The 15,797-nt window shown below is 37.2% G+C and overlaps 1 protein-coding gene across 1 annotated transcript in view; it reads right to left on the reverse strand.

The window, feature by feature from the left end:
• Positions 1-6,059: 6,059 nt before the first annotated feature.
• Positions 6,060-15,797, reverse strand: part of LOC137037870 (uncharacterized) — a 105,745-nt gene continuing 96,007 nt past the window's right edge. The window contains exons 3-8 of the mRNA XM_067412237.1: positions 9,341-9,418; positions 8,519-8,646; positions 7,512-7,640; positions 7,378-7,402; positions 6,823-6,855; positions 6,060-6,647 (exon numbers count right to left, since the gene is read on the reverse strand). Coding sequence (XP_067268338.1) covers positions 6,547-6,647; positions 6,823-6,855; positions 7,378-7,402; positions 7,512-7,640; positions 8,519-8,646; positions 9,341-9,418 — 494 coding nt within the window. The 3' untranslated portion in view covers positions 6,060-6,546. The remainder of the gene's footprint in view (positions 6,648-6,822; positions 6,856-7,377; positions 7,403-7,511; positions 7,641-8,518; positions 8,647-9,340; positions 9,419-15,797) is intronic.

Below are 15,797 nucleotides of genomic sequence, written 5' to 3' on the forward strand. Positions count from 1 at the left end.
GCATGCGCGGAGAATGCGCGGGAGCTGTCTCGGTTTCTGAGGCGATACGAGGAATGGAGCGCTAGATTAGATTAGTTCTTTAACCGACGCAAAAGTCACCCAAAGTGTGAGAACTGACATTATTACTCTTTTTAATTAGTTTATATAACTAATTATGTAATTTTGCCGTTTAAAGGCGGGTTAATCAGAGAGTTTCGGGTAAATGACTCCACAGAGCTGCTCTGACATGCCGGAGATTCTCAGAAAAACTCTTCAGGAAAGAAGGAGCTCCAACATGCAGAGGTTTTCTTGGAAAACTGTTCATCCATCTTGCAGCGCAATAAAGATGAGACAGGTGTGTGTTTTAGCTTTCCTCAGGCGTGTTCCCGCACACACCGATGATTGACAGGTGAGATTGTTTTGAAGCTGACAGCCTCTGATTGGACGATTTCAACATCATCCCGCCCACCACTGTGTTTCTTATTTTTTAACATATATAAGCAAATGTTAGAACTCAGAATAGAATTATAAACAGTAGACCAGAAGAGGGAAAATGTTTATTTTTAGTTGTTTTAGCTGATTTTATAGCTTGTTTTGTCATTTTAAGTCATCTTAAGGCCCTTTTAAAGATTTAATAGTGGCCCCGGGGCCCTGGATGAGAGCCACTGGATACTGGTAGTGATCCTGGTGTGTGTTAAAGGGTTAGTTCATCCAAAAATGAAAATTCTGTCAATTATCACGTACCCTCATGTCGTTTCACACCCGTAAGACCTTTGTTCATCTTCAGAACACAAATTAAGATATTTTTGTTGAAATCCGATGGCTCAGTGAGGCCTGCATAGCCAGCAATGACATTTCCTCTCTCAAGATCCATTAATGTACTAAAAACATATTTAAATCAGTTCATGTGAGTACAGTGGTTCAATATTAATATTATAAAGCCACGAGAATATTTTTGGTGCACCAAAAAACAAACGACATAACTTATGTAGTGATGACCGATTTCAAAACAATGCTTTAGGAAGCTTTGGAGCGTTATGAATCTTTTGTGTTGAATCAGCGGTTCGGAGCGCCAAAGTCACGTGATTTCAGCAGTTTGACACGCAGTCCGAATCATGATTCGACACTGATTCATAACGCTCCGAAGCTTCCTGAAGCAGTGTTTTGAAATCGGCCATCACTATATAAGGCGTTATTTTGTTTTTTTGGCGCACCAAAAATATTCTCGTGGCTTTATAATATTAATATTGAACCACTGTACTCACATGAACTGATTTAAATATGTTTTTAGTACATTAATGGATCTTGAGAGAGGAAATGTCATTGCTGGCTAAGCAGGCCTCACTGAGGATTTCATCAAAAATATCTTAATTTGTGTTCTGAAGATTAAGAAAGGTCTTACGGGTGTGGAACGACATGAGGGAGAGTAATTAATGACAAAATTTTCATTTTTGGGTGAACTAACCCTTTAAGTGTGTGTTAACCGGGAGACGGTGTGTCAGGACAAGAGCACTGTTTCCTCATCTGATCATATCTGATGTTAGAACTCAAAAAAGAATTTAACAACAATAATATAATTATAAGCAGTAGACAAAAAGCCAGTAAAAGAAACAAAACAAAATAAAAAAATTAAAAAAAACCATAAAACTCTGCCCTCCACTGGTAGAGCCTGGATTGTGTCCCAAATGACGTACTATATACACTATGTACTCAACTGTGTAGTGTATGAATTTATTAAGGTCATTCTGTCTGTTAGCCCCGCCCCTCCACTACTACAGTCAAGTGCATGAAGAGTCCAAAATTGCACACTTCGTTTTTTCTGTTAATTAAGTGCATCATTTAAAGTGTACTTTTTCTATGTGAAATTTTGAGTGAACACACTACTCACACTATATATACTAGAAAACGTCATAGAATAGTGCACAAGTATGCAAATTGGGATGCACTTTATGTTTGCAATAGCGTATTAATTCTTAAGAGCTGCACGATATTGAAGAAAAATGCGATATGTGACAACTTATTAAATAATGCGATATTCGATATACGTTATGAAATTCCTGTCATTAATTCCTCACCCTCGTGTCTCTCCACACCTGTGAGACCTTCATTCATCTTCAGAACACAAATTAAGATATTTTTGATGAAATCAGAGAGACTCGTCCATAGACAGCAATATAATCAACACTTTCAAGGTCCAGAAAGGTACTAAAGACATCGTTAAAGCAGTCATGTGACTGCAGTGGTTCAACCTTAATGTTATGAAGTGCGCAAAAACAAAACTAAAATAAGGACTTTATTCAACAATTTTTCCTCTTCCCTGTCAGTCTGTTACGCAGTTGGCGCAGTGAACACATCCGAACATCCGAACGCCGGCTCATTATTGGCCGTAGCTGGTCACATGATCAGCACTACGCATGCGTGTGACGCTGACGCAGGAGCCGGCGTTCAGACGTAAACATACTAATACATTTTCAGTTTCTGCCGTATATTTGAAATACCCAGATGACTTACTGCTTTCCCTGTATATAACCTGATCACACTGTGTGAGATACCGTCTCATTATTTGATCAAACTGACAAATTGGATTTTAATTGGATTAAACTGACTATATTTATTTCTGAGATGTTACATGGAAGTTCTACATTAAACTTGTGAAGTGATGAGGTAATGACACTGTAATGTTGGAGGTGTTTGTTACTGTATACTCTTTCAGATGCTGTTTCACAGTAAGTACACTAGTAATCTGTTGTGTTGGGTTCAGAAGCTTGTGAATGTGTTGTTGATGTGGATGAATTCTGATCCGTTCTGCTGGATTCGTCTGATCTTCACTGCTGCTGTTTGAAGAGCTGAAGGCAGAATGAACGTTGACCAGAGACAGGCAAATATTTACTCCGGTAAAAGTGCAAACGCAACAGATTTCCCACATGTCAGAACCTGTAAAGATCCATATTGCTCCTGTCAGTTGGACCTCCTTCTCTCTCTCTCTCTCTCTCTCTCTCATTCACTTCAATTCAAATAGCTTTATTGGCATGACAAAAGTACATTTAGTATTGCCAAAGCAATAAAACGACATAGAAAAATAGTTTTAGAAATAGTTTAGAACTTAATTTAAATGTTATATAAAACATTGAAAGTTATATACACCCTAAACTTATAAAGTCAAATAAAATAAAATAATAACGATTATGATGCAGAAACTTTGTAACAGTTCTGATCTTTGGATTTCTATTTTCACCAATTCTGCACTAGAGTCTCTGAACATTTCTAGATTGAGTGGTCAGTAACTGAGGTGTTGGTCTGGATGGACCTCCCAGTTATATGACCTCTGAACTTCAGATTCTGTTCTTTTTCCTCATCGATGTCAGACTGTCCTTAGTATTCAGTTACCTCACATCTCACCGGTACACTAGTAAACAAAGTGAACGAAGGACTTTAAGGCAGCTGTAGGCAAACAAGAGTTATGAATGACTTAATCCTCACTGTTTGCTCTTAAACCAACCTGAATCAAAACACATACGAATCTCTAGAATCACCTCATCATTTCATCTGTGCATGGGTGAAGATCATTAACAGACAACCAGATCCTCACCAGTGCAAAGGTATGTTCACTACATCACACTGTAAATAATACAAACAAATACCTTAAATAATACAACCAAATTCTTCTTCTAATAGATGTGTGTTCATTTAGTGCATGCAAATGCTTGCACTAAATTAATGATTGGATATTAAAATGTCACTTTTATCTGTTTCTCAGGTCCTGCCTCGGGAGAAAAAGACTCATTATGCTCTCCGCAAAAAGCCTTCAATGTAAATGTGCTGTACTCTATTATTTGTGTGTACATTTCATTGTGCATTGTATTGATATTTTGTGGATTTATGCATGAAATAGCAGAAGGATATTACAAAAAAAAAAGTATTTATATTTTCTTTTACATTCTGTTAGGGTAGTCAACAGTATACTCATGTAATACCTACTTTTCCATTAGTTGTTCATTCAGGTTAGTGGGTCAAAGGATCATGCCAACATTGCCAATGTAAATATACTGTATACACACCTGCAGATCTACAGGACACTCTTCATCAATGATCAGATGGAAGTTCTTCATTGAATTCAGTTCATAATATGAAGGTACGGGGATTCAGATTAGGCTGATGTCTGATCTTGATTATGGTGACTCTCTAGTTCCTGCTGTGGTTTTTTAAAACCATGATTCATTTTATTTTTCAGGATTCTTTGATGAATAGAAAGTTCAAAAGAACAGCATTTATTTGAAATAGAATATTTTGTGTCATTGTAAATGTCTTTACTGTCACTTTTGATCAATTTAAACAATTTAAACGTAAATAAAAGATTTAACTTTGTAAAAAAAAAAAAAAACCATATCAGACCAAACCATACCATAAAAGAACCATAGTACATTTGACATAAAGCCAATTTACTGTTACTGCAAATATTATGTGCGATATATGAATATAACAGTTCATTTGTGCGATAATGCTAATGTGGAGCTGTGAAGTGTTTTTTTAAAGATCAAGGAAAACTATTCCTCATGGTATAATATGATCAACATTAAAAACAATAACTCACAGAAGGGTATGTTTTTGTATCGAAGAGAGTTTTAAACTTAAATCTTTATGCAGTCTGTGTATATACGCTATTTGTTCTTCAAGCTAATAAGTGCTAAATCCCCACTTTCACAAAGGTGTGTTGTCGAGAACAGCACTAATGTAGATTTGCTGGCTTGTGTGGATGCAGTCAGTTTCGACTGTGAAAGATGAGGTAATTTGATTGAATGTCGTGTATTTACGGCATTTTACCTGCTAGAAACACATGCTCAGTTTTAATGTTATTTTAAGGTGGAGTAGAATTAAATGAACAGCAAAGCAGTTTGTTTGTGTACGTCAGTTTGAGAACCACTGCTGGATATCAGCCTATACTTTGGTGAAAATCTCAAATGAAGATCGCTGAACTCCAGCTTAAGCCGGGTGCACACTGTGTGATTTTGGACACAAATTTTGAGAATCCTAAAAGATTCCTGTAATCCTAGGCTAAAATTTGTAGTCTTTGATCGCTAGTTTGACATGTTCACCAACAGCCGATTAATGATCGTTGCGATCAAATTTTACCGCCGACGAAATTTTGGCAGTGTCAGAAGATTTGGCACACAGTCCTGCAGTGTGACTTATCCTAAAACAAACGTCAAATTGTCTTCGTTTTTCAAAACAAGCCATGATCAAAGTTAACGATAGAAATGTCTTTGTTAGCCACCGTTTCAGTCCCGCGTGTAACGTAGCTCACAGTCACTGGACGTGTGTGGGTTGATGATGTAAAACTCCGGACAAGTTTTCATGCGCGCATCCGTGTGACATGAGGATCATGTTCATACACTCTGACAAGCAACAATCCTAAAGGACTATTATAAATCGCACAGTGTGAACCCAGCTTAACTTGTCTGTGTTTTCAGATCATCCGCGCTTCTTCCTCAGTGTAGAAAGCGCGTGTGTGTGTTCAGGAGGCATACTGGCCAAGTCTTGTGCTGCTCTGGGGTGCGTTTCCCAAAAGCATCGTTAGCCAACAAACATCGCAAGTTCTGTCGTTACTAACATTGTTCAGCAATTTGGTGTTCGCAAACTGTATCGCAAACGACAGCTCTCAAACTAGTCAGAAGCATAGTTTCTTGTTCTTATGACATGTAGACATACAGTTTTTTACAATTGCTAACAAGCATTTACCAATACTTAAAGTACTAAAGGTAATAACTTTTTAACACAGCAACACACCTACATCACACAATTAGCCAAATAGTTTACATACACACTCAATTTTTTTTCTTAGAATTGTGAGATCTAAGATGAGAAAGATCCATGATGTTGGTATTGGGTAAGCGTGTATGAAAAGAAAATTTTAGCCTTTTAGAAATGTGTTAATTGACTGTATATTGTCTGAAAACAACATGAATTGTGTTAATGGTATGGCCAAAACAGACGGATGTTGTGCTGTGTTTAGAGTTTTGAAAAGGTGACTACAGATTGGACAAAAGAATGTTAGCAATTGAAAAAACTGTAATAAATCATTATCTTGAACAAAATAAGCAAGCTGACATTAAGTAGAATGTATATCTTTTATTTTGAATATATACAAATTACAAGTTTGTCAAGCACCATTTTTGAAGAGTACCATTTTCACACATGCTCTAGTACGTAAGAACGAGCCTATGATTGAATCTGGAAATAAAGCAAAATAACTGGGAAAAACAAGAAGTAGTCATCAAATCTCCGTAATTTATAGCAAAAAATCTAGCATTAATTTGATCTCAAACAGATTAATTTAAAAGAGTTATTACTCCACCACCTGAGTGACGTCATTCACCAACGTGGCTGAACGACAGGTTTGCGACAATACGGTTTCAGGAAACAGTCATGACTAGCTAGATGATTTGTTCAACGATGCATCGTACTATGGTAGTGAAACAGCGAGTTACGTTGTTGTACAGGAAACGCACCCCAGATTAAGGGGGGGGAAAAAAAATGTTGCCCAAATTTGTCCCAAAGGACCCTTTAGGGTTAAACTAGGTGACGTGTGAAGATGATGATGATGATGGACAGGATGATGAAGATGCCGTCATTAGTGCTCTTGTTTCCAGCATTATTAGTGCGCTGCGATTCTGCTCAAAAACACAGAAAATAATTACTGACTGTAATCTGTTATCATTTCATTCCTCACAAATATTGTTTTGATTGTAAAGTGTCTTGTTGCATCTTTCTTCATAATAAATGAGATGTTTAAGTGTGAATTAAGTGTTCTGATATTATTGTTTCATAATTCAAACACTTTCTCACCTGTAGCTGCGGCGAGTGAAGATGGACAGAGATCTGATGGAACAGACAATACTGATTAATCTGGACAATAATCATATCAGATATTTGATTTTTAACTGTCTTAAGATTTTAATATTGATGTGTAATAATAACAATATCTTATTAATCTAATTAAATACCCATATGATATTTTATGCTAATGATGTACATTAACATTCAAAGGTTGAATAGTAAATCAATACTTTAATTCATCAATGATGGATTAAATTGTTTAAAAGTTACAGTAAAGACATTAATAATGTTACAAAAGATTCTATTTCAAATAAATGCTGTTCTTTTGAACTTTCTATTCATCAAAGAATCCTGAAAAATAAAATGTATGACGGTTTACACAGAAATCTGAAGCAGTTTTTAACATTGATAATAATCTTAAATGTTTCTTGAGCAGCAAATCATCATATTATAATGATTTCTGAAGGATCATGTGACACTGAAGACTGGAGTAATGATGCTGCTATTACAGTTTACTATATATTAGAAAATAGAAAATGAGAATTTTTAGAGTTTTGCACTCACCATTACAAGGCATCATTACAAAGATCTGCAGAGAGACAGTGTTAAGAAGAATGAGAAACACTTGATTTATATATTAACACTGAATAGTCTTAATCACACATCATTAATGTGATGGATTGTACAGAATTCCTCACCTTTGTTGATGCACACTCCATCTGGAAAATAACCTTGGTGTGTCTCTCTTTCAGAATGAGTGTCTGTGGTTCTGCATGCTGAACTCTGGTCATATCCGTCGCTCCAGACTCGTCCACCACCACTATATCCTACAGACACACAGTCAGAGCTGTGAATGCTCACCGTCAATGCTTTTATGACTTTATCACTTATTAATGTTCATTAAATCACTCCACTGAGGCTGGATTATCTTAATAATAATTTAATAATAATTCCTTACATTTATATAGCACTTTTCTGGGCACTCAAAGCGCTTTACATATTGAAGGGGGAATCTCCTCAACCACCACCAATGTGCAACATCCACCTGGATGATGCAGTGGCAGCCATATTGCGCCAGAACGCACACCACACACCAGCTTATTGGTGGAGAGGAGACAGAGTGATGAAGCCAATCAGTGTATGGGGATGATTAGGAGGCCATGATAGACAGAGGCCAATGGGCAAATTTGGCTAGGATCTTCTCATGTTTCCATGACAGAAAATGCAATGAGCTAAGGCTTGTTCCTGTTAATGATTGGTCCAGTACTGCACTATTTCATACAATATATGGAAGAGAGACTTCATATCATAAAGTTTTCATATACAGTCTTGAGAACAGTTTACATCATACTAATCAATGAATAGAACATCAAAACCCAAAGCATGATGAAGAAATCATCTAAATCATAAGGTAAAATAAGAAAAAAATTCATTATGATGAAATAAAAACTCAAAATTATAGATTTAAAAGCCAAAATTATAACATAAAAAGTTGAAATTATGACATGGAGAAAAAAAGTTTAGAGCCATTATTAATTTACTTTTGTTAATAATTTTGAATTATAATTTACTCTTTTTGTCACACTTTCAACTTTATCTGATAATTGACTTAGTGTGTCATCATTTTGACTTTTTATCTCATAATTATGTTATTTCATGTCATTTTATATCTCATGTGTCCTCCATGTGTGATGCTCAGACTCACGTCAGCGATCCATTCTGTGTCACAGGTGGGATCCGGAGCGTCGCTCAGCTGACAGGAGGTGGATCCGTTGCTGAAATCTCTCCTGCAGCAGGTCAGAGCGTCCCGTCCGGACGGCAGCGCCAGCAGACCTACAGGAACCGGATCACAATGGTCTGCGCATGATCTACAGCTGGAGCTCAAGCACGCTAAAGGCTGATTTAAGCTGGATTTATACTTTCGCCTGGCTCCGCACCGCGAGCCTCCGCTGATTGCGAACGCACCTCCCCAAACGGACGAGACATTTATACTCGACGCGCTCGCCGTTGTTCTATTGAAATGACAGGGGGCGACTCTGAGAAATTGTTCTCTAGATCAGCAGTAAGCAGTGGTGAGAAGAAGGAAAGGTACATGTGACAATGTTTATTCTAGTTTACACAAAACCACACTGCAAAAAGAATTGTGTAAAACCCAGTAAACCTTGAGATTATTACTAACAATGGTGAGTATAACCGTCCCGTCCATTTGGGGAGGTGCGCACACAGTCAGCGGAGGCTCGCGGTGCGGAGCCAGGTGAAAGTATAAATCCAGCTTAACGTATGTTCAACACCTGCACATCTGCTTCATCTCCGTTGACACCATCACTGACACAGATGCTCATAACGGCTGTCAGACTCCAGGAGTGCAGGTGTTCAGATTCTTTTGGAAGATATTTTAATTTTTAAAAGAAAACATCCCAGAATGCCAACATGAACAATAGCTTCAGGGAAATTTACATTCACTTCTGAAGGAATTAACAAGACCAAGTTTAAAGTTTTTCTAAGTTTTTGAACAAACATCACTTACATGCACACATTAGAATGTAGCTTCTGATCCTCTGTTTGTGAGCCATCGAGAACTCCATCTCTACCAAGAACTTCAGAGCTGTGAGAGGAAAAAACCCCAAAAGAGATTAAGGAGTGAAGAGGGTATGACTCAATAACATGCATACAGGAGCTTTATCTGTCCTCTCTCTCTCTGTGTGTTTGTGTGTCTGTCATAATAAATATTAAAACAAGATGACCTGTTGAAATATGTCAGATGTATGGTTTATTTAAACTGCAAACATAAAACTTTGTTTTATTAACAAAGTTCGGCAGGAGCACGTTTAGGTAATTAACCTAATTAACATGATTTTTACTTGATAAAAGAGTCTAAACTGTCAGAAGGACTGGAGGAGATCAAGTGTGACGGGTTTATTAGGTCATGTTGATCATGTGTATTTAAAAAATGTATAGAGTGCCCCAGGGATGATGCATTTTTGTAGGCAAAACCCGGAAGCAAGTTAGCATTTTAGGATTTCCGGTTCCAACGCCGTAAAGTCTATGGGTTTTTTGAATGGGTTTTTGCTAAATCGCCTGAAATAAGGTCTGTGGTTAACAAAGCCTCTAAATACTTTCACGTTTTGATCTATGACATAAAACACACCAGTTATAACCCACTTGTGATTTTTTAAACTTTTACTGTGTCTTAAAATCGGCGGTTGCTAACAAATTGCTAAAAGGGACTACTTCCTTTGGCGGGGACTTTAGACGTCATCATTAAAAACAGGACATTTGGACAGCATTTCTCATGAAAAAGTGGATAAGTTTTCATAACAGCACAGATCATAATCAGCGAGCATGTTTATAAATAAAGTTGTTTTCTAAATAAAGTTTGAGGAAGCTTGGTGGTGGTGACGCTGATCCGCGACCATGGTGTGCTGTAGTCCGTTTATAGCCTACTGTTAGCCTTTTATATCTGATGACTTTATTTAGGCTTCAAAATCTATAAATGTTGTGTTAATTTGTAAAGATTATCTTGATAGACAAAACATGTAAGTGTCATAACCCTTTGTTAAACACAGAGCTTATTTTCTGTGATTTTCCAAAAGTCTATGGGAAAAATGCATAGGCTTTCAATCGAGGGAACCCGTGCGCCGCTAACTTCCAGGTTGGCCTACAAAAACACATCATCCCTGGGGTACTCCATTTAGATACTACTTATAGTACATTTGAACACATAGTGTACTACAAGTGTTAACTAAATATATATATATATATTTTTTGCGATCAAATGTTTATTGAAAGGAAAAGAACAACATATTACAAGGCATTTCAAAATTACAAGAGGAAGAAAAGAAAAAGAAAAAAAAAAAAAAAAAAGGGGGGGAAATAATAATTTACATACATATACAATATATGTGGAAGGGGAAAAAAAATTATATATGAAGGAAATTTACTCAAGTTCAGGAGCTCAAATTAACAAGTAAGCCAATTAAGTCAGGCAAAAAATACATTATCTTAACCAGGATTTCAGTATCTTAGCAACATTGTTCCAACTACAGAGAGTCTTTTCATTCGCACCATTAACTCGAGCAGTGGACAATTCTAAATAGATAACATCCAGAAATGTAAGAATCCAACATTTAACAGAAAGTGAATGAGAAGGTTTCCATCTCAACGCAATCAACTTTTTAGCAGCTGTGAGGCCAGCTAGTATTGTACGCTTATGCTGAATATTAGTATTCCACACTGTTAACTTATTCAATAACAAAACAGGCACTGTTACGGGTACTGTTGCTGAAACCAGATCAGACAATCTGGATGCTACCTCTGTCCAAAACTGTGCAACAGGTGGACACTCCCACATCATGTGTAAGAAAGTACCTGGAACCTTGAGAGCACATAGGGTACAAGTCGGGTCGGGTAATCTCTTCATTAAATGGAGCTTGCGAGGGGTTAAATATGTTCTATGTACAAAGTTGAAATGAATCTGTTGGTGGTCAGGATTACGAGAAGCCTCCTTTATATTTACCCAAACCTCCTCCCAAGTAAAATCTGGATCAAGGTTTGAGCAATCACGTCTCCATAGTGTATCCAAGGGCAGTTTGGCATAAGAGGTCTCCAAAATAAAATTATATAATATAGACACCAAACCTCTATTATTTCCTTGAGCATTGATCAGATTATGCAATGGGTGTACACGTAAAAGTTGTTGCCAAGGTACACCATATGCTTTGAGGGCCGATCTAAGCTGTAGATAAAAGAAAAATGAGGATGCTGGCAAATTGAATGAGTTTGCAATATCTTGAAAAGTACACAAACCAGAATCATTATAAATGTCTTTCAAGTGACGAATACCACTCCTACTCCAATGCGAAGGAGGAATGGGTCTGCCACCAATTGTCAGACCTTTATTATTGAATATGGGAGACTGTGTATGCCACCTACATGAGATCTTGCATCTAGATTCAACCAACCTCCAAGTTTGAATAAGATGAGAAACTATGGGACCAAAGCGCAGCTGACATTGCTTATGTGATACATTTGAAAAAAGAACATCTTCCAAATTCCATGGATGCACAATATGTTCTTCAATATTACGCCAAGAGACAAGAATATTAGGGTTAAACCATATAAGCAGAGGTCGGAGCACAAAAGACCAAAAATAAAGCTTACAATTAGGAACTGCTAATCCCCCATCAACCCTTTTCCTCTGTAAAGTAGCCAACTTCAAACGCGGTTTTTTCCTATTCCAGATGAATTGAGAGATATTACTATGGATTTTATTCCAGAAGTTTACAGGGGGGGAGAGGGGTATCATAGAACTAAAAAAATTAAGTCGAGGTAAAATGTTCATTTTTACAATAGAAATCCGTGCCTGCAGCGAATTGGGCAGATTAAGCCATCTGTCCAGATCTCTCTTGATATCCTTGCCTACTTCTGAAAAATTGTGCGTTACAGTATGGTTCAAAGAGGGAAAAATTTGTATTCCAAGATATTTAAAGTGCTGAACAACAGGAATAATAGGTGGATACTGCAACCTTTTAGCAGACTCATTTAAAGGTAAAAGGGCAGATTTAGACCAGTTAACCTTAAAACCAGATAAGTGGCCAAACTCTTCACAAATAGACAGCAGGTTAGAAATAGACTGTATTGGATTTTCCATGAAAACCAGCACATCATCAGCATATAGTGCTACATGATGCAAAGTATTGTGAATGGAAATAGGTTGTATCTCAGTGCACTGTCGAATCATCTGGGCCAGAGGTTCAAGGGAAAGAGCAAAAAGAGATGGACTTAAAGGACACCCCTGTCGTGAAGACCTAGTGATAGAAAATGGTGAGGAAATCAATTGCCCAGTTAGTACTAATGCTGTGGGATTAGAGTAAAGGACTTTAATCATATGTATAAAACCTTTACCGAAACCCATTTTTTCCAAAACAGACCACAAGAATGACCACTCCATTCTGTCAAAGGCCTTCATCGCATCAAGGGACAACACTACTGAAGGAGCCTTAGCACCCAGTGCTGCATCGATTATATGCAGGAGACGCCTGACATTATCCACTGCCAGTCTAGATTTAATAAAACCTGTCTGATCACAGTGGACTAACAAGGGCATGTGATCCTGAATGCGTCGAGCAAGAACCTTTGCATAAATTTTTAAATCAGAATTTAGCAGACTTAATGGCCTGTAGTTTGCACATTCGGTAGGATCTTTATCTTTTTTTAACAGTACAGATATTAGGGCAGTATTAACATCTCTAGAGAAGCTACCTTTTTCAACTGAAGCTGATATCATGTCTAGAAGTAAGGGACCCAATTCATTCCAGAATGTAACATCAAACTCAGGAGGTATCCCATCTAAACCAGGTGATTTGCTCCTTTGCAAGGCAAGGACTGCCACTTTCAATTCTTCTAACGAAATGTGGTTGTCAAGTAGAATGGAAACATTTGTTGCCAATCGTGGTAACTGTAATTTTTTAAGAAAATCATTGCATCTATTTTGTTCCGGCTGGAGCTCCGATTTATACAAATTAGAATAAAAGATACGAAACGTCTCATTAATTTGTTTGGGTTCAGTTGTAATGATGCCATTTGTGGATTTAATGGAGGATATATCAGCAAAGTACTCATTTGACCTGATTTTCATTGCCAACAGATGACTAGGTCTGGACCCGTGGAAATAGTATCGTTGTCTAGTTCTATGGATTAAAAACTCTGACTGTCGCTTCAGAATATCATTTATTTCTTTCTTAACAAGGTCACGTTCTACTGCTATTTGTGAAGAGTAATTACTTTGTAATGTTGAATCTAGTCTAACAAAGTCTGCTTCAAGAGCTTGCAATTTGGCAGATCTGGCTTTGCTTAAATTAGAAGAAAAAAGTATAGCATTGCTCCGTATAAACCCTTTTATCGTCTCCCATAATATCCTGGGGTCCTCAACTGATCCTACATTAAACTTCAAAAAGTCGTCTAATTGACATAGGAATTGTGACTTATAGTTATCATTCACCAATAGGGAAGTAATGAAACGCCATCTAGTGGCTCGCTTGGATAAACCACCTAAAGTGGCGCAGCACCATATTCCTTTGTGGTCTGAGAGGGCTATAGGCAATAACACAGCATGATCAACTTTCTGAAAAAGTAAAGGAGACGAGAACAAAAAATCAATCCTTGAAAACGTTTTATGTCTAGCTGAGAAGAAAGTATAATCTTTCGATGAGGGATTGAGAGACTGCCATATATCTACAAGCCCCAGACTCCTAGCCCACGAATATAAGGCATCAGTAGCTAATTCCTGCTCCCTGGAAGAAGTTGAACTTGACCGATCAAGTTTAGCGTCCAATACTGCGTTCATGTCTGCTCCTACTATAAATGAAAAATCAGTCAAATCTAACATCTTCTGTGTTAATGTATCATAAAAGCAATTATCAAATGTATTCGGTGCATAGATAGATATAAGAGCAACTTTTTTTCCATACAATTCAACTTTCGCAATAACAATTCTGCCTGCATCATCCGCCCATAAATCCAACACCTTAACTTTGAGATTGCGTCTGCAAACAATGGCTACCCCTTTGGATTTTGTACTTGCCGTAGAGGAAGCAATAGTATGATAATATCTATTAGCCATACGACCAGAATCTTTACTTAACAAATGAGTTTCTTGTAAAAGCGCAAGATTAATTTTCTTTTGCCGGAGCAAAGTTAAAACACTGCTCCGTTTATGTGGTATATTCAACCCATCGCAATTCCATACCAGAATAGACAATTCACCCATGATCGTCGTGTACAGTTCTCATAGCAGCCCCTGACAGTCTAGATATAGGCCTAACTATTCTCGCCTCGCCGAATATTACAGAGCACCGTGAGCATTTCCCAAAATATAATATACAAAAAAACATTTTACAGCACAAATAAGAGAAGAAAATAGAACGATACAAAATAAAAGGGGTAACTAAAAAATACAAACAGATCGTATTGATCCGTGACCATATATGGGTATGGGGCAGCAAAGATAATTCAACCCAGAATCGTAAGATCTTAAATAACCATTGAAATCAAAATATAATATCCGACTTTAGTGGAGAGAAGAAAAAAAAATAAAAAATAAAAAAATAAATAAAAAATAAATAAATAAATAAATTCAATCAATAAATAAAAATAAAAATTACTAACCAAACTGAACAGGCAACGCTCAAGTTTTAGTCATCCTGGTAGCATGAATATATGCAATGAATACATACAATAAAAACAAACACATAGCCTAATAAACTAATCAAGTCCAAAGGTAACCTACACAGTATAATGTTGGTCCTCGCAGTGAGAAGAGAAAAAAACAAAACAAAAAAAAAAAAAACAGCTAAATAATAATGATTAGGTAGAGTCAAAAATTAGTTGTTGCTCCACAACTTGCGTTTGCGAGTCGTCTTCCGAAAATAAGTCGCAGCTTATAAGCTTCTATATAAAAATAAACTTGAATGTTATAATTCAGATAAACAAATTAACATTGTAAGTGCATAACGGCACAATGTTCTCTTCAAAGCAGCTTGTCTAACTGCGAAAATAAGTATTCAAACAACCTGCAAATGTGTAAAGAAAGCCCAGTACAAATCCTGAGCAGAGACCAGTTTGACGAACCGCTTACGCGACCGAGTCAGCATCATTGGAACCTTCAGTTTCCACGGGAACTCCATTGTCTGCACTCGAAAGGGGAAGCACCACAGGTAGTGTATGGATAAAATCCTCAGCATCTTTAGGAGACTCGAACGACTCTATTTGGCCACCAACCTTAATCTTCAAAATAGCGGGATAGAGCAGGAAGAACTCCACGCCCTTGGCTCGGGCGTTATCCATTGCCTGACAAAAAGGCTATGCGGCGTTTAAGAGTGTAGCTACTATAATCTGGCAAAAATCTCACTTTCCGACCTTCGACAGTAAGAGGGGTTTTCCTGGCAGCTCGAAGAATCGCTTGGCATGTGGTAAAACGAAGGACG

Source organism: Chanodichthys erythropterus, chromosome 15 (assembly GCF_024489055.1).
Source record: "Chanodichthys erythropterus isolate Z2021 chromosome 15, ASM2448905v1, whole genome shotgun sequence".
NCBI classification, from domain to species: domain Eukaryota; kingdom Metazoa; phylum Chordata; class Actinopteri; order Cypriniformes; family Xenocyprididae; genus Chanodichthys; species Chanodichthys erythropterus.